Raw genomic sequence first — 25,200 nt, 5'->3', positions numbered from 1 at the left:
AGTATCAATTCAAGTTTTACAAATCTCTGTAGGACTCAACTCTGGCTTTTTGTCACAAACGGTGAGTCTATGTATCAAATGCTCAATCAATCATGTTGAAAGTGGGAAATTCTTGCAGTCCAGTAAATCAAAATCCAAACCAAGTCTGTGGTAAAACACTGTTGTTTCAGGAGGCTATGCTGTGCTATAATTCTTCAAATATGGACCCCAGGCTTTAATTCTTGCTAACAAGGCTTTCAACTAACATTTTAATGAAGGTGTCAGTCCTAAATCAGCTGTTGGAGGCTAAAGATAAATAGCGCACTATAGTTCCCTATAAAGTATTTAAAAAATGATCCTAAATATAGACCAGATATCAATCAATATGGATGCAATTGCTGGCTGAATGCTTCTTTCATCCTCATTCTGAAGAGTTTAAGGATTTAAAGGCAAACTTTACTTAATGGGCCTCTTATTCTGAACCTACATGAACACTACATTCTCTGCCATAGCTTTGATCATATTTGTCTTCTTGTCCTTGCTTTTCTCATGGTTTTATAGTGGGCTGTGCAACAAATTGTGAGGACGGTTGTAGTGTTGTTTGCTTATGTTGCCAGCCTTCTGTTTATTAAAGGGTAACTTCACTGGTTTGTTATCCAGGACCCTATTTTTCCCATATTTTTTGTGTCTTAGTGACAAATGGGAACAACAATTTTATAACTGGTCCGATATTGAGGGATAACGCTGTAAATGAGCATCAATGTAACATTATGTCCACTAAAAGTGCTTGTTTTTGCCACTGACAGGCTCATATTGTTTTCACCTTTAGCTTAATTCTGTCAGTTTGTTATTGTGTTCAAGTCCCGCTGAAGGTTAAGTCTTGTTGTAAAATCTGTATATCCTTATACTCTGGCTCAATTAAATGCGGAGGGCCATCAAATTCAAAGACCTCATCCACATTGTCGAAATCATCTAAATATTCAGCCTTCACACTGAACATCTTATAGAGAACACTGAGCTATGCTTTCTGTACTCCAACACAACAAACTCTGCTCAGCCAGCTTGCAGTGTTTCCACCGTTGTCACATTTCAGAACTTGACTTCTTCTTGAGCGAGACTCTAATAATTGTAATCAAAGCCTATCTTGGCAAAAACAAGCACTTTTAGTCGTTAATGACGGTGCCAGCTTGCATAACATTGCAGCCTGTGATCGGCTGCCGTCTACAGCGCTCTCAATCAAAACTAAATACATTTCAGAAATTGTTGTTCCTATTTGTCATTCAGACACAAAAACGTGGGAAAACAGGGTCCAGATTGAAAAATACCGAAGTAACCCTTTAAATGTGATTCACACCACACCCACACATTCTTAATAGATAACAAATTAATCATATTATATATTTTTCTAATCCTTAACTTTGATTGTTGCTTATTTGGTCATGAATATTAAATATTAAAGAGAACGTTTTAGGGCCTTTAAAGATTTTAAAGAAGCCCAAATGGCATGTTCAGGTGTTAATACCACTTTTATCAATAGCAGTTGTTTTTGTTTTGTTTTGTATAACTTGACATTTGGTATGCAACATCCTGCAGCAAGATAAAGCCTTTCCAATCAGGTTTCTTTAAGTTGCTCTGTAATAACCCCGTGAGCCCTGGGCTCAGTAACATCATCGCCCAGACACTCCTGCTGTTTCCGCCCTGAGCTGCCCGCTATTTCATTTTAAAAGCCACTTTAAACACAATTTAATGATACTGCACAAACCACTACAGTGCTTTTCTATAAAAAAATATATATTACATTTCACATCATTTCACGTACACTGACTGGAGCTGCAGTGCTTCGTTGTGGATTGTGAAGCATTGTCACAAACAAAGGAAGGCTTGCACTGTGTTATCACATCTGTCTCATCCATTCCTGCCTTCATGAAGATTATCTTATATGGATGAAACTACATATGTATCTGTTTTCTAATATTTTGTTCAGCCACATATGAAGAAATGAGGAAGCTTTACGTTGTACAGATATACAGGTCATTGCAAATATTTGTGGGACAATATAACCACAGCTCTGTTTTGAGTTATGACATTGTTGCTGTATATAAGGCATGTGTCTCTTTGTTAACACAGTAACTACCTACAAAGAATAACAATTGTGAGGAAACATTATGTCAGCAGATGTAGAGGCAGGCTCTTAATGTTTGACACCACAATCCCAAAGTGATTCCTGCAGTTTGACCGGAGAGAGAGCTGCCATTAATTCAAATCATTTTTATCACCTGGGACTTACTTATATTCACATTTTGTTTTCACTTCACCTAATTGGATTGTGTTTTGCAGGACTACGCTGTGTCCACCGTGCCTGTGCTGGAAGGGCTGCACCTGAAAAGCTTCTGCAGTATGGGAGGACCAGGCCTTATTCTCATCGGCTCCAGTGAACCAGCACAGAAAACCCTCAAAGTATGGGAGTTTGTGTATCTACGTGTTGTACGTGCAGTAAAAGCATCATCCCATTGCTATGCCTCCCCCAGCTGTGGTCATAGAAACCACTGAATCAATGTAGTGGCATTGTTTTTATAATTATGACGCAGCTGATTTTTTGTTTTTGGTCGACTCGTGGCTCGATACTGTTGGTATTAACAGCCCTGTCCTTTTTTTTTCGCCTGCTCTGCAAAGTATTCAGCAAGAATAACACTACAAGACAAGACATTACACGTGTTGATTCAGAGCAGACTCCCTTACTTACAACTTGATTGCTGCTTCCCACTGCAGGCACATTGAGACCACCTGTCACCTTAATCCTTCGTCATTAATTCATATTCTCAGCAAAGCTAAGGGGATTGCCCCTGGCGCTCACACTCCAGCTTCAATTACAGAGGTATTCCATTTAAAGGCTTGAGCTCATTACCGCATAAAAGGCTTCTGAATCGATCTAGCTCCATCGTAACAATAGTCCTACAACTAGATGCCCCAGGGGCCAGGGGATGCTGAAGGACTCAACATGAACAAGAGGCCGTTTACACCCCGACAGAGACAAATTTGTCGTTTTCTCAAAGAGAGTAATAAATCTCAGCCCATCCCTCTGATGGAATTATCCCTAAAATTCCCAAACATCAACACATGAGACTCGATGTGAACCTTTCTTTCAGCACACATGACTAAAATACAGTGCAATATTTGATGTTGTGTTTACACAGCATTGACACACATGCTTTATATTTATCTACATATGTATGAAGACTTACACACAAGCGCGCACACACACCCTTGGCCTTGACAGATCCTTTCTGGCAGGGCTCTTCATTTGCCTCCTAGTGTGATATCGCCCCCTACTGGCCCAGCCCTACACAAGGTTACTTTAAGTCAAGTAAAAGCCACTTAGTAGTATCTCATGGGGCAATTAAAACCAGACCATCTGACAGCACACCCTAATGAAGCACAAGGAAGTACTTGAGACCAGCATGAGGTCAGACTTGTTGGTTTTGCATCGCTGAACTGTACACAAGAAGTTAAGGATCTATGCTTAAACGCATGCGCTAATTGATTTTATATTCCAGCACTGACTCGTTAACATTCCTGCCTGTTTGATCACCCCAGTGATTAGCTACTGGAGCGAGGAGGAGTGAGACGTAATGACAGACCGCTCGTTTTCTAATCACGGCTTACGTCACCTTCTCCTGCGCTAATTAGAAACTATTTTAAAGGACTTTTAACGACCCTGGATTTGTAATTAGGTAATGTTCTCTTTGTGGGGGGGAGTGAGATATCATGAATGCTGTTTAGATGAATTAAAAGTGCTTGTTATGGATGTGGATGCAGCTCTTATGGCAATAAGGCTCCTTGTTTGTGTACCTCTGGACAAAGACACGTTGTACAAATTAAAGTTGGAGCCCAAATAATTCTGTTTGTCTTTAGGGAGCTAGAATTGTGCTGCTATTAGATATTCAGAAAAGAGATGAGACCCTGACCTGTTGGCAGTGTGGGTTTAGAGGAGAAGGTCTTTGTATATCTCACTGACATCTGGTTAATAAGGCTGTTAATTTACACTCTGTTTTGCTGTCTGTCTATATCTGGGATGTGTGCTAAGAGTGTGTGTAGTCCCCTGTCTGTGTTTAGCTCTCCCATGGGTCAGAATACACGTCAACCGGATGGATTTCATCATCCATCTGCCGCTGTCACTGCCAAGCTTGACTTATGAAGTCATCATCCTGAAATATCTGCAGCAACCACTTCCTGTTCTCTCACACACTATTCCCTCCCTATATTTGACTCCCAGGGCAGACTTTAGATCACCAGTCACTCAGCCCTGTTTGATCCATGAGGTCATTGCTCACTACTGGTCAGAGTTTGATTTTCACCTCAAGGATGTTTGCACACTTGTTTTTATAGATAATGAGGTGACAACACGGTGATGTTTATATTCAGGATGAGTTGTGTTTGATGACTATATCCTGATTACAAACATTTACAAGTTAAATATGGACATTTCTATACACTTTAGATATTTGATTCAAATTGATGGGTTATCTAGTATGTTTAATATCCTTCAGCAGTAGAGAGCAACAGAGTTTACAAAGTGCTTTGTCTCTACATTATGAGGTGTGGATGTGAGCGTGAATGGTTGTCTGTGTATATACAGTATATATATGTATGTGTGTTAACCCTGCGATAGTCTGGTAACCTGTCCAGGGTGTACCCTGCCTGCGCCCTATGTCAGCATCAGCTGGGATTGACTCCATCTCCCTGTGACCCTGAACAGGACAAGTAATTAAAGATGATGGATGGATGGATGACATTGCCAAGCCTGGAGTCACACTGTTAGGTGGCTAGGGAAATTGATGAACTCTGCAGCACGTATCATATCAGAAAGGGCCCATATTTGGCATCTTCACACTATGTTTCCTTGCTAAGGATGTTATTGAGTCTCTTTGTCAGCTACAGCAACTAATAGACATACTGAAGGTTACAGTATACAGACTCTGGTTTGTTGTTCATTGTTGCTTTGTATCTGGTCGTGGTCAAGGATGACTGTGTAGAAGCCTTGGCTCTCAATTTTCTATTGCTCCTAAACGTTGCTGAAGACACAAATCTGAGGGATACTTAACTACATGTTAGCGAGAGCTTCTGTTGGTCTAATCTAAGAACTGCTTAAAAAGCATACAGTAAACAAGATAACCTGGCTGCCCTTGATTTTTTTTTTTTTTCATGAACCCTGACATTTGAATAAATTAAATCACCCTCAGTATAAAGAAAAATGAACTGAGAACCAACTGTTCCATCAGTCAAGTGAATTTTCTCTGAGGATTTAATTGCATTTCATGGATCAGAACTTTACACGAAGCACAGTGAAATTTTGCTGTTGGACATTTTCCTCACACTCAGAGTTTTTACTGAGTGAAGCTGGAACTGTGATCTTTGGTGGAGTCCACGTTTATTCTCCCCTTTACCACTACTAATCCCCCTGTATGTGGGAGACAGTGTTGGCGGTCACGCACATGGACAGTGTTTTCATTTAGGGCTGCTGCAATCACCTAACACACCCACAAGTGACATGGGAATGTGTCTGGTCTGGTTACACACATACAGACGTACATTATGTGAACACACTGGATGAACTCCACCCTGCAGCCTTGCACTCAGTCATTTGCAGCGACCGTTAATTTACTGTTTATGCATCATATCATCGAGTTATGGCGAGTTAGCTATTCTACACTGATGTAATGCATGATTTCACGCTTTTATTCTTTGTTTTTGACATTGTTGGAGCACAATTTTCATCATGGTGTTGGCTTCGCATGTTACTTTCCAGAGATCACTTATTTAACAATGAGTCAAGTCGTGTGACAACTTTTTCCTTGGGATTTCTATTTAATGATGGGATTAACTGCTACTAACCACACACAATTGTTCTTATATTTATTTCAACCCAGCACTGATGCTGCTGCCAGAAACATAAAATGTGTCCCTTCCTGTGTGCTCAATAGATTTTTTTCAGGAAAGCTCTAATAGAGTACTTAGACCCACACATTTGATATTGGGTTGGATCAGTAGGCCTCTATTTACTTGACAATAACTCCGTTTTTTCAGGGCACAAAGAGTTTTAGTGCTTTTAATGCTTTTCGGGTATGCGAGTAATATCCTGCTCCTCCCATCTAGACGACTAATTTGGAAAAGAGAAACAAACACTCAAGCTACTGAGGAAAACGAATGGGAGTCCAGGGATGTTCTGAATAAACAGCTGGTGTCGGATCCTACTCAACAGGTCCCTGGCAGCAACCTCCCAAGGAGACAGTGTCAGCCCTCAACAGATTCAGGACTGGCCACGGGCCCTGGTTAGCCAGCAGCAGCCCAAGCCCACTGTGTGCTTGTGGAGAGGAGCAAACAATGGAACAGATCATTGAAGCTTGCCCTCTTCAAAGACAAAAAGGAGGATTGGTCACCCTCCATACAGTAGACCAGGAGGCAACTGCTTGGCACAAGGACTTTGCATTCGCTAAATAAATAATGAACTGCATAGTAATCCCTATTTCTATACAACTCACAAAGGAAGAGGCCTTTCCTGTCTCAGTAAACGCCCTCATCGTCCCTGTTACAACAGATCCAGTGGGTCAGTCTTAAGCCACAAAGCCCATTGGACTCACAAATCTCACATTTTCCTCCCACATCTAAGGTTGTGTCATCACATTTGCTCACAGCCCCTCCCCCAAACCTATACGTGCGTCATGCAAGACGTCATACATACATTTTGGATTCTGTGTTGTCCCATAGGTGGCGTTTGTTGAATTTTATGAGTAAAATCTACAGATTTTCTTTTTGATAATTTAACGTTTTATAAGTCATGTGACTGATAATCATGAGCAAACAGTCAACTTATCCTGCCCTTGATTAAAGATGAAAGATGATAACAGAAAAATGGGCAATAGAAAAGCTCATGGGAGGTCCATATCTGGTGCAAAAATCTCACTTCTCAAAATACCTTTGCTGAATGTTGAGGCTCTGTTTTTTTACTCGCTTTCCCCCTCACCTCCCCTTCTCGTCTCTGAGGTATCCGTCCGCAGATGTTCTGCTCATAAACATTAAGAGGCACCTGTCTCTCCTCTGGTCATAACATCCTCAACCCTGACTTCCACTTGGCAACATGGGCGTCTTCTATGCCTCTCTCCCCCCACTGCCTGTCCCACTTTCAACTCTTTCAGATTACATAAATAACATGACATCTGCCGAGAAAGAATGTCTGTCTGCTCCTGTGTTCTCCATTAAGGCCCCCCAGGCCCCGAGAGTGGTTTGGCCTGCAAAACGATGTGGTGCTGCCTTTGGTATTGTGGCCTTGCTTCAGACTCAAAGTGCCTGATAGTCTGAATAACTGTTTTCTGTCTGCCTCTCTGAAAGTCTCCCTCTAGGCTGTCATTAGTTTACCTAAATGTTTATTTTTGTCTCTTATCTGTGAGTAGATCATGCAGCAAATGAGTGACCATCGCTATGACAAACTGACGGTGCCTGATGACTACGCTGCCAACTGCATCTACATGAACCTACCTAATAAGGGACATGTGCTTCTGCACCCCACAGCAGAACAGTATCCAGAAAGTGCAAAGGTAATGCTCAGCTCATTTCACATCCACACACACTAACATTCATTTACAATCCTGAGTTTACAACTTTGGGAGGAAGAAACACTGTCGGCACAATCAGACTGGTTTAGTGGCTTAAATTTAAAGAGCACTTGCTTTTGTTGCTCTCCATCCCGTCCAGACCTCTGAGATAAACAAGTGGCTGGAGAGGGAAACCCTACAGTATGTGGTTGTTTTAACACAGACTGCCGCAGGTCAACCACAGCTAGCACTGTGTTTTTATAATAAAAGAACCTGCCGTTTAATGTTTGTTCGCCTTGGGCTGCTGTTGAAAACATGGTGGTGCCCCATAGCGGACTCCATGAAGAGGACCTACTCCTTATGTAGTTATAAATGGCTCATTCCAAGGTAACAACAACATAAATATTCTTATTTTCAGGTGATTATACATTAACAAAAACATACTTATTCATATTATATTCCTTACTTCACACTGGCCCTTTTTAAAGCTGCTGTAATCAATATGGGACAAATGTGTATGTGAAAGCAGTCACCAGATTATCACCAGACTGTGCAGTTTCCCCCAGCTCCACAGCGTGTTCTTAAAACCCATCCTCTCCAGCATTAAATAGCAGACCGACAAAGTTAGCAGCCAGCTGGTGAACATAATGGAGCATGTAGCTGCTAAAGAGACAGATATTTAATTTAAAAGCAGGTGGAAACCAAACCATAGCTAAAAGCAAAGTCAATGTTGGACTTAGATTCATCAGGTGTACACAAACTTAACTTCAAAAGAAATGCTAATGTTGCCCCGTATCTGCTGGATGTGTAAAAAAGCTGCTGTTTGTTAATGCATTTGCCACATCAACCTTATAGTATATCAGTGTGGTGTCTACAGCAGGACAGAAATAAATCAATTATTGCAGGTTTAAGTATCTAAAATGACATCATATATAGCACATGGCCTAGTGGTCTAAGGTCTACTCTAAAGTAGAGTAGGCAAAAGTAGAGAACATTCCAAAAATGTGTCTTAAAAAAATAAGTATGCTACCCTGACTGCACCAATTCCTGATGAAAGTAAAATGACCTGCTGTTTTATAGAAAATTGTCTTTTTGTACTTTTTGTACTCATAAGTGAAATGCCAAAATACATCTATAGGGATGAGAGTGGTTTCAAAGACATTTTGAGAGTTGCTCCCAGTGCCCTCTTATGAACTATTCGTATGGCATGTGTTCTTTGTTAAACTGTGAAGTGCTGTATGCTGGCTCGACATGCCTGGTGAACTCCAACAGTGTCTCGCAACCTTTCTAAAATGTATGTTAGACATACAGTGACCTACTTGCAAACACCATCAAAACATGCCATTCACTCATGATGTTTTCCACTGTAGTTCACTGTGAATGACATGTTTTTGTCTCACTTTGTCTGTCGGGGGTTGGAAAAGCTGAGCAATAGCCGTGTTATTAAGATGCCTTGGGGTCACTCCTCGTCACAACAAGTAAAGAGGATTCTCACAGGATCCATCCCCACACCCTACAATCTGCAGAGACAGTTTTCAGACCTCTCAATGTACTCTGTGGTTAAAACCCCTACCTCCACCATCTATTTTTAGAGGGAAGAATTCACAAAATTATATGTCTTTGGACTTAAATCCACGGCAGTGGCTCATTTTTTTTCCAGGAAGATTAACTGAGGAAATTCAAGTTGAGCATAATGAAAATCTATTCATGTATCTTGTGCTTCCTGTTTTGGAAGCAACTATTAACGGACCATTTCAAGCAATATTTGAGGAATGCATGTTAGTGCCATGATCCAGTTTCCTTTTCAATGTTCAAACCCACCAAAAATTGACCTGGAACACATGTCTGGTCCAAACCTGTGTTCAAGGAATTGGAGCTTATGAAAGTGGAAAAATATCAACAGCACATAGTTGAGAGTTGCCTATCATGCCTTGCTGTACATTAAGTCCACAGTTGGTACATGTTTCCTTAGGTAACTTATTGCTTGTTCCTCCAATGATATATGGAGATTTCTCAGCATAACCACAGAGTCGCTCTGCAAGACTTCTGCTGCTTTCTAACTCGAATCATTGTCTGTCCGAATCTCCGGTCTATTTTTAGTTTTGCTTGTGAAGTTACATAAGAGTTCCACATTAACAAAGGCAGGGGGTCATGAGAGAGGATTGGTGGGGGTCGGAGGGCGTGGAGACAGGGCATCTTTAATGGTTAGCAGTGGCGACGGCTCTGGAGGGTTAAGTTTGGAGATAAAGAAACTGAGCAGACGAAAGCCCTAGTGAAATATAGCAGCTCCTTCTGTGTGAGACCATGCCACCCACCAACCTAACATATAAATATCACCTGAAGTAATGAGAACTCGGCTGGAAATGTATATCTGAATGTGCTCAAGAATTTGCATATATAAAAAAACATCGTAATTAAAACAAAGCATCATTTCAATGACCAGTTACCTTTGAGCATCACCATGCCAGTCACGACACATCATCAGGTAGATATACAAAAGTGTTTTACCACTGTTAGTCAGCTTACATTCTCTTGGATGCAGTGACACAAAATTGTATTGTTTTTTTTAAATGAAAAAGTGATGTGGGAGACAACCGTGCCTCAGGCCTCGTGTGGTGAGGAAATATGACCCTGAATGCATCAAATTTGGATTCATAATGCCAGGCAGTGATAGGTGAGGGTAAGCAGAATATTTGAGTAATTACAGCTGACAGATGCATTACGCATATTTACAGCACGGTTTTCTCATTTAATTGGGAAAGTTGTCCTTGGACATTTTTAACAATCAGAAGTGGGCCTTACGTTACAAAAGGTTTTGTTTTTGGAGAGTTATGCAAAAACACAACCTTCCCTGAATTGACGCTCTGGTCATGTGGTCTAAACAGAGGATTTTTGGATGGTGGTTTTGCTCAGTTGATCCAAAACTTTGGTTCTGACTGAAATATCTCAACCAGTGTAGGATGGATTTGCCAGACAGATGCTCATGTTCCCTAGAGGTTCTTTATGTGTGACTGGTAATCCAATAACTGTTCCTCTAGCCTCGTAGTTCCGTGTTGCTGTTAGCCAAACACACCGTCAAAAACACTAAAAGTGAGCAAACTGTTAACCCCCCCCCCCCACTGTGTCTCTGAGCGCAGAGTAGCAGATCGGGGTCGGTGTTGCACTCAGCTGTGTTATCACTATCGGCCCCTCCCAGCCAGGGGCAGGTTAATAGTAGTAAATGTGGGGTCAGCAGGCTATCAATGGCAGCATAAAACAGGCAATAAAAAAATGTTTTGAGAAAGTGTGAGCCTATGTAACCATGTGAAGTCCTTGAGCATGCAGCCATAACTGGGCACCCAAGACATTATGCATGTTTGTGGCAGCAGAATGCGAGATTCGCCGTGGACAGAAAGACACTCACGGACACACACAACTGACCGCATGATCTTTCTGGTGGAGATAATATTATCTATAATAATTAAGACCAAAGTATATGATAGGATAGTGACAAATTTGGCCTTTCACAGACAAATATTCTCCCCGGGGAGGCATGCCCCTGGACCACCATGGCTCGCTACTATATACTGAAATTGTATAGAAATCTGCATTAACACCATATTTCTAAGTGGTATAATGTGGTTACAGAAGAGTATGATGATGCAGTGCCATTGTTTAACTGTTTTGGGGAGTGAAGAGTCAAGAGTTATAAGGCACATGAGAGCGGTGTCTTTAAACACGTCATTTGGATCACCAGAGGCTTCGTCAGCCATATTGCATCATGAGATAAGAATGTGTCTAGCTGGTCCCTCTGGCTGTGCCACAAGGCCTCGCTCGGTATCACAGCAGGGTTGAAATGAGAGTTTAAAGAGAAAAATATCCTGGTTTGGAAGTCTAGTAGGAAAACACTGGTTTTCTTTTGGAAAAGGTCCACAGGGTGACATACTACTTTACGAGGGTCTTTTGAGAATGTCGTAATAGTTCTCACTCCCATCTTTTTTTTTTATATAGTTTGCCGGGAGACCAGGAAACCTTGTTGAATGCTTGTTCTCCTACTTCACAATTTGTGTCTCTTTGTGTGGGGCGTTTATATGACAGAACATTACAAGTTGTCAAGTGGAGTAAACAAACTTAAGCGTTGCATAAGTTCTCCCTTTCAGTTTAACTACTGCCAACTGGGCGGTACGTCAGTCTTTTCCAAAAGGCTTGTTGTAGTGCTGGCTGGCCAATACCTATAACACTGCCCCACAGATGTGGTACCCCAGGTTAGAGTCAGGAGGCAAGTAAGGAACAGCTGTTAAACCTAGCGTTAAACATGTTTCTCCAATGATAGTTGTCTGAACACTGATCTGTTGAATTTCAGTGGACATCATTTTATTTGAACCTTTGAGCAGGATGTCAGGAAGTTTTTCCAATGATAGTCATGTCTGTTTCTCGCAGGTGTTCGAGAAGTTGAAGGACCACATGCTGATCCCCGTGTCCAACATGGAGAAGGTCAAAGTTGATGGAGCCCTCACATGCTGCTCTATACTCATCAACAAGAAGGCCAACGTCTGAGCGTGCTCACCAGGGGGTCTCTCAGTACATGGTTACCAAGCGGAGCCTGTATTCAATCACCAAGGATCCCGAGGTTTATCCAAACTATCTTATAATTTAGAAGAAGGATAGGGAAGTTAGTTGTCGCTGAGGGTCAAAGAAAATATAAATTGGAGGGAATCATCTGGTCTCCCTTTTCCCTCCAAACACTCAAATTTCATTAAACTTTCTTAAAAATCTGTGAATACATCAGTTGACATACATTTGGTTACTGTTACTGTCTCTTTAAGGATTTTGATATTACATTAAAATCAGTCTTATTTGCTCATGATTTTTTCAATCGGTCATGAATTCTCTCTATGTGAAGTCATATATGTTTTTTGACAGTATGTACTCCAATTAGTCTACAAACTCGATTCCAAAATTTGATTCCAGTTAATCTGAAGTAGAACATGTGCCATGTGGAGCATGTTTTAACTGTATTTTGCAGCAAAATAAATCCTGCTACATCTGTATTATGACAACTATGTTGAATTATTGCTGCTTCTTTACAGTTGGTGCTGAGTAAATTTCATGACTCTACAATATTTCAAAATCACGAACATGCAATTCTGTATTTTATGAAAATGCATGGCCATGTATCTGACTATTAGGTTGTTTTGATTTCTCTTATTAAAATACCGTTCTTGAAAAGTTTTCTGAAGATATGAGGTATGAATGCACTGTTATGATTATTTACGATTGATATAAATACTGCCATTGAGACCTTAGGTGCTCTTATTTTTCATGACTATTACTTACTACTCATTGCTATTGAACTTACGGGACCGGAGACGATTTTTGACTGATCTCAATAATTGCTATAGAAGCTAACATTAGCTTGTTCATTTACCATCTGGTGCCATTTTTTTTTTTAAAGCAATTTGGCATCCCTCCTGGTGAGCCCTTGTTTAGATTCATATGAGGATGCAAACGTATTGATCTGTGCCAACCCTACAGAGGACAGATAAAAGCTGCCTTTCCATTAGTCTAAGATGAACAAATCTTGCTTTCATTCCAACGTAACACCTCTGCTCTCCTTGGTATACAATGTCTATATGGAAAACCAATGCCTTCTCTTCTTCTCAATAATACTGAAGGAACTGTAGTTTTTCTATTGCTTCTGCCAGTGTTGTTGATTACATTGTTTTTTTTGCGTCTCAGAGCATGCTATGAAACTGATGTTCCACTAAATCCAGTAGCATCAAATGCGACTGCAGAGTGTTTGCACTCGGCATACAGAACAAGCTAACTGTTTTGTGTGTTTCCACGTGTGTTCACAGTGGTAGTTGCAAACAGGAGTTTAAAGGATGTTTCTGTACCCTGTTTTGGTGGCCTTATCTCTGTAGACATGAAAACATAGGGTATGTAAACATGTATACACTACATACTGTACACGTTAAAGCCCATCATATGTGAAACCATGTTTTTCTCAATATGATTGTAAGTGAAATTTGAGGAAATTACATCAGGAGATTCAACCTCCCTCTGTAGATGTTTGCATATGGGCAAGTGGGCAGTGACGAAACATGGAAAGAATTCCTGTTGGGAGGAGAGGCTTGTACACCAGTAAACACTGACTCCTTTAAAATGTCTCTGTCTTTCTGTTCCGCTCTCAACACTCCCTCTCTCCCATACTCTCATATTGCCTCATAGACAATTCGTGCTAATTTATGGCCATGATATCACACAGTCTGGCGAACACCGTAAAAAGTGTGACACCAGTAGTATATTTTACAGAAGGCGGCTGGCTGGATGCAGGATGATAGCATAGTTGCAGCGCATCCAGTTCTGATTCTCACGCACTGAGCCAGGCAGGACCAGTCTTATACTGTCCGATTATTACATTGTCAATCATTGGATTTGATCTAACTTTCTCATCCCCTCTCCCATTGCTCCAAAACACCCATTGGTTTTACTGCTCTGGGGCGCCATAACCTTTTCACTCATTTCAATTCAAAACATTTAATACATTTTTGACTCTTGGTTGGCAAGGCTGTCTGTGAGTAACTGCTCTTGAAAATGTGTGTTGAATTTGTCGAGGGTTTATTCCTCCTCTTACTAATCCCCTCACTCATCACAGTTGTCATGATGTTGTGATTGCCCTTGTTCCAACCTTTTTGGATTTCATACAAATTGTGAGTAATGATTATTTGAGTCATCTTAAATTAAGCTGTTCATCTACTTTGTGTAATAAATTAACATCTAGTATTCAACTGTGTTGTGCTTTTTTTTGGTCATTTTTTAAATCATTGTCAAATTAGCCTCAGTTTTGAAGGTTAACTTATTTTATGGTAAAGAATTTCATTTTCATTCATATTTAGATTAACAGCTTTTGTCAATACATAACGCTCAAGGACAAGGGTGGTATAGATCACGTGGCTTCATCAGGTGAGATAGAATACAAACATGAAGCAAAATCAAACTGTTTTTAGTAGAATAACTAGCTTTGTCTCAGAAAGGATTCGCTATGATGACAGAGACAACCCATGTCCCGTTGAGTTCTGCTACCACCTAGTGACACCCAAATGTAAGACAGACATGCATTTGCTGTTGGGTTGGTGACAAGAAAGGCTGCTCAAGTCGGTTAAAACTGCTTAAATCTCCTACAGTAAAGTAGTATGTACCGATGAAAGTCTAAATGGTTGACAGGAAATGCAACTGGAAGACAAACGGCTTTTCGTTGTTTATTGACAAAAATACAAACCTGCATAATGAAAAAAAAGTTAAGAGGTTTACAAGGACATGACAAAAAGTAATAAACAATTGAAAAGATCTGAAAAAAAAAAATGTGTTGTCTTTCATGCGTGAAATAGTAAATAGTAATAGTTCCAAACCCTTATGGCGCCTTCACGTTTATTTTCACATGCTTAACACAGAAGGTTACAAATACAATTGAAATTTAGCATTTGAATATATCATCCTTTTTTCCCCCCTTTTTGGTCCAAGGTACTCAAGCTAACTGCAGGCTACCACCTGGTAATTGTTGTTAACAGGTCTTATAAGATAAACAATCTTCTTGACCACCAAAGCCATTAAGTGGGGTCCTTTCTCGTAATCTCACGAAATATCTCATCATCTAGGTTCCCTCTTGTGGAAATAAAAAGACAGCAGTGTAGATACGCTGTCAGTCCTGAACTGTATATACAATTACCAATCTAAAAGTAATATTACAATAAGGTATGCTTAATTATCTTCAACATGTGAACCAAAAGCTTCAACTGACAGAGAAATGTTATATTCTTGTTCTCAAATGTTGATTTGTCCACCTTTCAAAGAGACTGTAATGATGGGAGAGAGTATGCCATGATTAAAACTAATCCCCATTATACTATGAATACATGGTAACACGCCTTTGAGTAAGCTTCTGCACCAGTGGAAGTACAGTACAGTTATTCTGTACATTTAGCTACAGGGGAAATTAGTATAGAGGTTGCCTGGCCCCCTTGCAACAGTGACCTTGCAGTCGAATCTGTCTGCAGGCCCAGCCAGAGGCAAGTAGGAATGGTTAAGAAAGTCACTGCCAGAGCAGGGTGGGAGACAGGCTGAGGCATCAGGGCAGGAACCGTGACATGTTTGGAAGAGCTCATCACTCATCTCCGGGCCTCCTTTCTCTACAACTTCCTCGTAGACATACTTGTTTCCTTTTGGGCAAAGAATGACACTGTCTTTGTTCAGAGGTCTGGAAAGAGTTTCGTCCCAGGGCTTCCATCAACCTGTTCTCCGCTGCAGAACTGTCTTTCTAATGACAGGAGCCTGGTGGATACCCCTGATTGGGAAACGTCAACTTCAGACATTATCTCTACCACAGATGAAGTGGTTTCGTCGGAGTACTGCTTTGCTGTTATCGAAGGATTCTGTAGTGTGAGCACAAAGTATTGCATTTGAAACACCTATTTAGATTAATTAGTCATGGCCAAGATCTATTTTTCCACCAAGGAAATAAAAACATCTTCATTATTGTGAAGTATTGGTGCATGTATCATGTATCTTACTATTAAGTAAAATAATTTACCCATTGCGGCCCATTGACCTCTGTCAGAAAACTTTGTAGGACTTTGTCAAGGTTGGGCACCGGTGGCCAAAAATACAGCTTGAGTTTACTATAAAAACACACAAAACAACAGACAGGAAAATAATCTTCAAACAATGCAGAACGTTATTAAAAGAATTGGTTAAACATTTTGGATAGCAAGAGTATTTTGTTAGAAATAGTTTAGAAAAAGGTAAGTTTTTTTAAAGTTGATTGTACAATACAAATTGATGTCCATTTGAAAATAAATGGAGGAAGGTATCACATACTTTCACATGAGTATTTGTGTTTGAATTGTTCCTACCTGAGGTACGTGGAAAAGAAGATGAGGATGATGGCAATTATCAGCATCAAGACAGGTATACACAGCATGAACAGTGTGCCTGTAGAGGTTATTTATACTGTGTTATGGTTTGAATATTTAATGAGCGTAACAAAAAACTGCATTTCATAGGTCTATAATGTTCATATTTATATATCATGGCACAACAGTGTATTTTTTACACTACGACGATTGTTGCCACATAATCAAATTTGAATAAACTGCTTGTGAAATTCAAACAAAATAACAGACTGAGAATCAAATAAACCGCTCCATTTACAAACACACGCAGGGGATTACTAAATGATTGTGTTTTACACTGACTTTTGTCAGTCTCTCTGGGATCTTACCTATATCAGCAGGGATGTCGCCAGTAAGCACATTTGACCAGTCACTCCAGTGTCCTGAGTAAATGGACCCATTAGGTTTAGCTCTGATCTTAACACAGTAATGGCTACCTGTTGGAACCTCTCGACATGTGCCCGTCTCAGGGCCCTTTAGGGACTTCTGGGGACACAAAGGTTGATTTTGATATTCAATTGTAAGAACATTAAAGGACAATCTTAGCGATGACATACTCATTTTGCGTTCTGCATTTCCCTTGATATATATTTATGTTCCCTTGCAGTACTGCCTTTTAATGCATTTGTTTTCCCTTCTATGAATACTGTTTCATTTGCACACATATTCTTTGTATTTCCTCATGTTTTGGCAAATTAAGTTATTTTGCAACACACAGCATGGTTAATTTAATATAAGGTAAAATAACCAATATAGTGAATCATGTTACTTATTTTTTACTTTAAATCTCTCATTGTATTGTAATACTCCTTTCTTTGGTGCCATCTGGTGGTAAAACCACAGCCCTACTGAACAAACAAAACTTGCCATTGGAATAATTAGAAAATAATAATTCATACAGATATTATATTTAAATACAATTCTACCTTTAGTCATTTTAGTTTACTATTATGAAAAAATGTTGTGATGGAATCTGAAATGTATAAGGGAACACAAACATATTTTGAAGGGAATTTTAAAAAGATAAAACATAAAATTGTGTTGCTGTAAAGGACATCTTACAATCCTCGCTTCACCCCGGCTGTTCTGGTAGCTGACTTCATACTGCAGGTGAGCAGACAGAGACAGAAGAGGAGCTTCCCATTTCAAGCACAACTTGTCTTTTTCCAATGTTCCTTTCAGATGGCATGGTGGGGATGTTTTGACTAAAACCAAAAAATAGAAAAAAATTGAAATTTGAGTCTCCTTTTTGTCAACTGTCATGTATCAAAATACAGCTAAAACATCCAAAAAGAGCCGGAGAAGGAGAAGGAAAAATCCCTCACCGCTGTTGCTGAGATTGAACTCTTGAGTATAGAAGGTTCTGCTGAGTGGAGCTGAAGTGCTGCTGAGCTTGACCCGGACTCTTCTGGACTCCTCTCCACGGAAATGGCACAGTTCAGTCACGTCCCTGTCGGCAAGACACTCTGTCCATTCTGTCCAGCCCAAAACTTCACTGTAATATCATCACACACAATCACAGCGAAACAAATATCAGTTGTGTGTTTTAGCGGGTAAACCCAAAGAACTAAACAGGTTTATTTTTACTGCTCACTAGTCAGTATAGACAACAATGTGAAATGAAAGGAAATGTGTGCAGAGGAAGAGATGACACAAAATAGTTTGCAACATTATTGTTGTTCAAAGTAATGATGTGTCTAGTGTTTACTGTGAAGGATGTAAATAACTTTGAATTCAACCAAATGTCAACTAAACATGCTGATACATTAGCATAGCATGATCTGAGGTATTTCATTCCTCAATGATGGAATGTAGTAAGTACCTGAGGCCCATCTTGTATAAAAGTTTGTACACGTTCTCTTCACCATATCTGCTCCCATGCCAAAGACAGGTGATGCTTTGCAGGTCGGATGTGTAGCACATTAGAGAAATATCATCTGAAAGAAGAGAAAACGTTTCTCATTCAAGTGCTGCATCTGTGACAGAGGAGGTCACAGGATGAGATGCTATGGATAACAATTGCCATTCACTCAGATGCACACTCTTTGTTATTTAGACACACCTGCACTTTGGGGAACCACGGCTCGCACAGGGTGTGACCAGCCGCTCCAGTGTCCAGTATTTGGATTATAGGCACCTCTGACGGAGACCTGGACCTCAACCTCCTCCCCTGGTACCAGAGAGTCTAGTATGCTGCACTCCTTTGTCTGTAGAAATCACATACTCGAAAATGTAATTAATATTGTAAAATATACAAAATCATACATTTAACTTTATTTTACCGACTGTAATTACCAATAAAAGACTACATGTGAAGGAGGGTTACAGATAGTAAAATGCTACAATATTCATATATTGGACAAAAAAAAAAGAATGTGTTAAATTTATCAGTTAATAAATCAATATCATAACTCACAAACTCGCACATTAACTTGACCCCCAATCCCCGAGCTCCACACATACTATGACTTTTTATGACAAACTACACAAGGACTTTTTCTTGCAATAAATATAGTGAAACTTTTATAATATCATTTTAATGTCACACCACAACTTTCTATGACACACTAAACTATTAAACATTTCAACAGATTATACTTGTTAATGGGATATTTATGACATTTGTGTGACATGCTATACTATTATTTTCTATGACATACTATGTCATTTGTATGACTGTTTTAATGAAATACTATACTATGACTTTTTAATTTTTTAAAAGTACATCATAACTTTTTTGGACAATACTATAATTTTTCTGATTTTTTTTGACATACTATTCTATGATTTTTACATGACGTTTTTTGACCTACCATACTATGATTTTATTCAACATGCTAAACTTTGACTCTTTCCAACATGATATTCCTGACTTGTTAAGCCATGCTATACTATGATTCTGTTATGACTTTTTTTAACATACATAATTTACTATACAATGACTTCTTTTGACAAGGAATACTATGAATTTTTTATGATTTTATTATTTTTTTTTAATAAATGTGATGTATTTTCTCGACATGCTTTACAGTTAATTGTTTTTGCCATGCTATCTTATGACATTTTTATGACTATTTCCAACCTGCTCTTTGACTTTTTTTGACATACTATAGTGCTACTTATCATGACTATTTTTGACATGCTATTAAGTCTTTTTTATACATTTTTACGGCAAACTATACTATGACTTTTTTCAAGATGTATACTGTGACTTTTTTGACATATCATACTATGATACTTTTAATGACTTTTTTTGATTCATTTTTCTCACCTTTTTGAACGTACAATTACCTGCACTACATCCTGCAACAACTTGACTCTTTGGAGACATATGCAAGGATCCTGTTTGTGGCTTTCAGCTTTGCTCAAAATCAAACAGAACAGAAGTAGACTACAGCGGACAATTTGGACTGCAAAAAAAATCATTGGTGCCATCATGCACTTCATCCAGGATGTCCAGAGTCAGGAAACAGGCAGGAAACATCATTGCAGACCCTTCATACCCTGGACACATCCTGTTTCAATTTCTACCCTCTGGGAGGCACTACAGAACACTCTGATTTCAAAACTACCGGACACAAGAAAAGTTTTTTCTTGCAGCCTCTCACTGTAAAGAACTATTAAATAAGTCATACACTGTCAGTGACCTTATATCACCAAAATATCCACTGCTAACGTTATATATAATAATTTTACAATTTCTAATATACAACTTTTAAAAAATATTTTACATCTGTTGCTGTAAATAGGCTACAAATACACTTTCATTGTGCATGCACATATTCTACACAAGCATACAGTCCATGTATATCCATTGTGTATTTATTTCTTTGCACAATTTGAACAGTATGCACCTTAAAGAATACTGACTTGTATATAGACATTTTCTTTATTTTAGTGTTGCTCATTGCTAGTGTATAATAATTATTTGTACAACTAGATTTGTAGTAACTTGTGTACATAACTGTCCTGTCTATTCTTTTTGTGTGCAGCTTTGTTGTCCTCGACCCTAGATGTTATTTCTATTTCTATGTAAGTATATTGAGAGAGTTGGGGAAATAAAACTGCATCAAATTCCTTGTGCATATTTGGCCGTAAATCTGACTCTGATTCTGATTCTATTGACTTTTTTATCTGAAACTTTACTGCGCCTATATATTTTTTTAATTTTGAATGACATATAGTATTATGAATTTTTAAATGATGACTACTATACTATAACTTTGTTATTGACATTTCTATGACAACTAGGAGGCTTAGTATACGATTACTTTTCTTAGTGAATTTCCACCAAAATTATTTATATGACTTATTTCGACATGCTATACTATGAATACTATATGATTTTTTTTACATTCTATACTATGACATTTTTATGACTTTTTCTCATTATTCTATACGATGTCTTTCTGTGTTTTTTTTATGACATTTAATGCTATGGCATTTCTCAACATGCTATACTATGACTTTTAATGACTTTCTCACTTTTTTGATAATTTATACTATGACATTTTCATGAATTATTACGACATACTGTAATTTTACTTTTTTTTGACATGACTATACTATGACTATAGTTTTATGACATTTTTCGACACGCTATACTTACATTTTTTAAAATCCTTTTCAACATGCTATACGATGTCTTTTCTTGACTATTTTTTGCAAATTATATACCATGACTTTTTATGACTTATTTCACTTTTCTTTACTAAGACTTTTAAAAACTTTTAAGACTTTTTTTGATATGTTATACTATGAAATATTATACAATTAAGTTTTGTGATATGCTATATCACTTTTTTCATACAATACTATGTCTTTTTCTCACTTTTTTGACATTTTATAATATGACTTACATAATTTCTTTCAAGAGACTTTACTGAGTATTTCAGGCACCTTATTGACATAGTATACTATGACTTTACTATGAATGTTTCATTATGCAACAGTATGACCATTTAACACTATTTCGACATTTCATGGCTTTTTTCGACACACTTTACCACGGTTTCTTTTTCACATATTATGCAATTACTTTTTTTGTCATACTATACTACGAATCTTTCATGACTTTTTTTCGACATACAATACTATGACTTTTATCCACTTTTTAGGACATACTACATTTGTTTTTCTTTTAGATATACTATAATATTAATTGATTTACTCACTAGGATTTATTTATGACTTTTTATTAATATAATAGGATTTCTTTCCTGATTTTTTCAACATGCTTTTTTCAACATGCTATACTAAGACCATTATTATGACGTTTTTCTAGATACTATAATATGACTTCTTCATGTCTTTCTTTGACATATTATGCCATGACGTTTTTGACATGCTATACTATGACTTTATTTGTCTTACAATGACTATTTCACACTTTTTATGATTTGTTTGACATACTATGGCTTTTTTAAAGAACTTTTATAACATAATATACTATGACTCTTTTTGACATGCTATACTATGACTTTCTCATGAAATACAATACTACTTTTTACAACATTTTATTGACATACTATACTATGATTTATTCATGACATGTTATGCTATGACTTTTTTATGAAATACTCTACCATGACTTTCGTATACCAAGTCATTGTACACCTGTATACCTATAGACTTTTGACACTTTCTAATGACATTTTTGGGATGTATTATATGATTTTTTAATCTTTTATGACATTCTATACTATGACTATGACATTTTTGTTACATGCTCTATGTAGGTGCTGAACTGAGATAAAAGACAAAAGTGTTTCACACTAACACAGGCTGGTCATACCATTACTTAAATAATATATAAACTGTCTAATGCTCACACACAGGAAGTGCGAGTTGAAATGATCTCATGGATTTGTCGAGAAGCTGTGTGCATGTGTACCTCTTTTATCTTCTCTCCCAAACTGTTGGATGAGTATCGAATCTTATACATCACATGCTCTTCAAAGTATTTTGAGTCCTTTGTGTGCCATGAAACTTGCAGCTGCCCTGCTTGGCCATTTTGGTTTAAAGACACACTGAAGGGTGGATCCAAGAGCACTATTGAGAAAAAAGTGATCAAAAAGCATGGAAGAACACATCACAGCCTCTTACATCACTCTTGTGTGTCTTTGGTCCATAATGTGTGTCATTGTAGTGAGACCACTTTTTAAAAAACTTGACATCATAGTATGAAATTATCTATTGTGACCTCCAGGATAATCCAAGCCTCATGAAACCGTACAACCCCAAACTAGAGTATTTAGAGGAAATATGAACAATAATGGGGGTTTCTGAGCAGTTTCCAGAACAGAAAAAAGCAAATACAGAAATACATCCATCCATTCCTATATCCTGTTCAGGGTCACGGGGGGGCTGGAGCCGATCCCAGCTATCATTGGGCAAAGCCAGGGTACACCCCGGACAGGTCACCAGATTATCGCAGGGCTGACATATATAGACACACAACCAGACAGACATCAATTAACCTAAGCTGCATGTCTTTGGACTGTGGAAGAACCCATAGAGAACTGCGTGCATTTTCCTATGGTGTTCTGTTGTAGTGATTAATGTGTTTTTTTGAAGAATTGTTGATATTTTTAAATCAATTTAGGAGTGGTAAGATTACAATTCAAATCTGTGTCATAAATGGCATCAGTCCAAATATAGCTTCAACAACTTATGAGACACAATTGAGTATCCAACATAATGTTCTTAGCACACTTTCGCAATTTATTTAAAATGAAATGATTCATAAATGTATTTTTATTTCTGATCTATGTCAACAAGTTAACACACACTGCTAAGCTGCATCTAGAAATTATTCTTCAGGTTCCCAGCATTCAGATGAACACCACTTTGTATCATATACTGTTGACCTTTTATTTACCCCTGAACATCCCCTGTCCCCAACCCTAAAACAGGAGGAGGGGTTGGTAAGAGTTATAAAGCATAAAGCTTTGTGTGTGTTCTTTCCAACAAGTGTTCTTTCCAACAAGAGATTGATCTATTTCGATACGCTTTTTAAAAAAAAATATTGTAAAAAAAAAAAGAAAGTCTTACATTGTTCCTCCACACAGACAGTGCGCCTGTAGAGAATGGTGTTGGTGTTGCGCTCCACCACTTCAAGGTGTATTTCCACAAACAAGAAAACATCGGACCCAGGAAATGAGCAGATATGGAGTAAAGTTCCGACTTCTGTTCTCTGGACAGACATTTCACACCTTTTCTTTCCAGACAGGCTTGATTAAAATAAATGACAAAAATAATAGACTTGGTAGTATATATTAAGCAATCAATCAAACCATTTGTAATCTTTCATACAAGTAAGTGTAGTTCAAAGTGCTTTAAGGTGTTATAGATGAAGCAACACGTGTCAGGTTCAAATGTAAACTGAAGACTCTAAAAGGAGAAATAAAATAATTACATCATTCAAAGTGAAAGATTAAACATAAATATTTGGTTGGGTTTGGTTGATATGGGTTTATGAAGTTTCTCCTAGACATGTGTTTTTGTGGAATACACAATAATACTAATGAACACATTTTTTTTACATTAAATAAATAATAGCCCAAAAGTCAAAAGTATGAAAAATTCCAAACAAAATAGATCAAAGAATATTAAATGATATAAGGCTCTTTAATTAAGGGCCCTTAACATACAAAACACAAGTTATTATACACAAGTTATTGTCTATAAAGCATACCTGTCAGACTCGTAGAGTAAATCATAAGTTCTGTTGTCTGCAGTCTCAAAGAAGCAGGTAAAATCCTGTTCTGTGCGGGTGAAACATTTAGGATCCAGCTCATCCTTTAAGAGCAAAACATCTGCTCCAGAAATGACAAATATATTGACATATAAATATAACATATATAATACATGAGCCTCCCGGAATAAAATACATCCCTGCAAGTCAAACAAGGCGGTACTTTTTAAATGGCAAGATGCTAAATTGTGGAAACAAGTTAGTGTCTTTTTGTTGTGCAAAAACAAGAACCATTAATTGCCAGGACATACTTATTATCTTCTACTTTCTACCCATAACGTATTATCTTGTTCCCAAAAATGTACATCTTGTTCTCACATGACTTTTGAAAAAACAATATATTTTGTGACTTTAGTGTCTCTGTGTCATATAGTTAAGTCATTATTTTCAGTGGAAATAAACAGTAAATGAGAAAATGCAGCTGTTAATCGGATTCAACATTAATTTATAGCGTAATTCAACTGTACAAAAATCATCCATCATTAAACCCTACCTTCACTTGACAGATGACTGACAGTTCCATCCTTGCAATGTATCCCAGGGACAAAGCCCACTTGTATCCACAAACTAATAAGGAGAATCTGCCAATTCATTGTAGATTGAGGTATTATGTATCCTAAACCACCATGGCACTTAAACTAACAACGCACTTGCTTTTGTATGTGCATTGTGTGTGTTGTCTTTCATGCATGGTTATGAGTAGGCATGGGTGGGTAGGGTTGATCAGTGCTGAGGGCTTGGCTGTGCTTAAAGCAGGAAGCGTGCTTTGTTTAGAGCCTAGTGGAAGTACGCACCAAAAAAGGCAGATTCTTTTTAACTGAAACTATGGAAATATGTTATTTCTGTTTACTCTCAAACACTCCTTCTTATTAGACACAATAACACATGGGAGATGCTACTGCTGATGAAACCTAGCATATGTTTCAGTTCATCATCTGGCTGGGTT

General features: G+C 38.2%; 2 protein-coding genes across 3 annotated transcripts in view; one reads left to right on the top strand and one right to left on the bottom strand.

The window, feature by feature from the left end:
• ddah1 (dimethylarginine dimethylaminohydrolase 1) overlaps positions 1-14,332 on the top strand; it is a 71,328-nt gene extending 56,996 nt beyond the window's left edge. For both annotated transcript variants that reach the window (XM_079157246.1, XM_079157245.1), the window contains 3 exons: positions 2,317-2,436; positions 7,428-7,571; positions 11,988-14,332. In XM_079157246.1, the coding sequence (XP_079013372.1) occupies positions 2,317-2,436; positions 7,428-7,571; positions 11,988-12,104 (381 nt within the window). In that variant the 3' untranslated portion in view covers positions 12,105-14,332. The remainder of the gene's footprint in view (positions 1-2,316; positions 2,437-7,427; positions 7,572-11,987) is intronic.
• Positions 14,333-14,796: 464 nt separating this feature from the next.
• LOC306694883 (thrombopoietin receptor-like) lies at positions 14,797-24,847 on the bottom strand (the record flags this gene model as incomplete). The annotated part of the gene is given in 13 exon segments (XM_079157927.1): positions 14,797-15,804; positions 15,807-15,979; positions 16,138-16,225; positions 16,460-16,538; positions 16,828-16,984; positions 17,561-17,703; positions 17,824-17,993; positions 18,321-18,435; positions 18,561-18,705; positions 22,392-22,549; positions 23,552-23,730; positions 24,195-24,315; positions 24,748-24,847. Coding segments are annotated over 13 exon segments (1,905 nt in total). The 3' UTR covers positions 14,797-15,527.
• Positions 24,848-25,200: the final 353 nt, after the last annotated feature.

Source organism: Pholis gunnellus (genome assembly GCF_910591455.1).
Source record: "Pholis gunnellus genome assembly, chromosome: 4".
NCBI lineage: Eukaryota > Metazoa > Chordata > Actinopteri > Perciformes > Pholidae > Pholis > Pholis gunnellus.
This window is presented reverse-complemented; position numbering and strand designations above follow the sequence as displayed.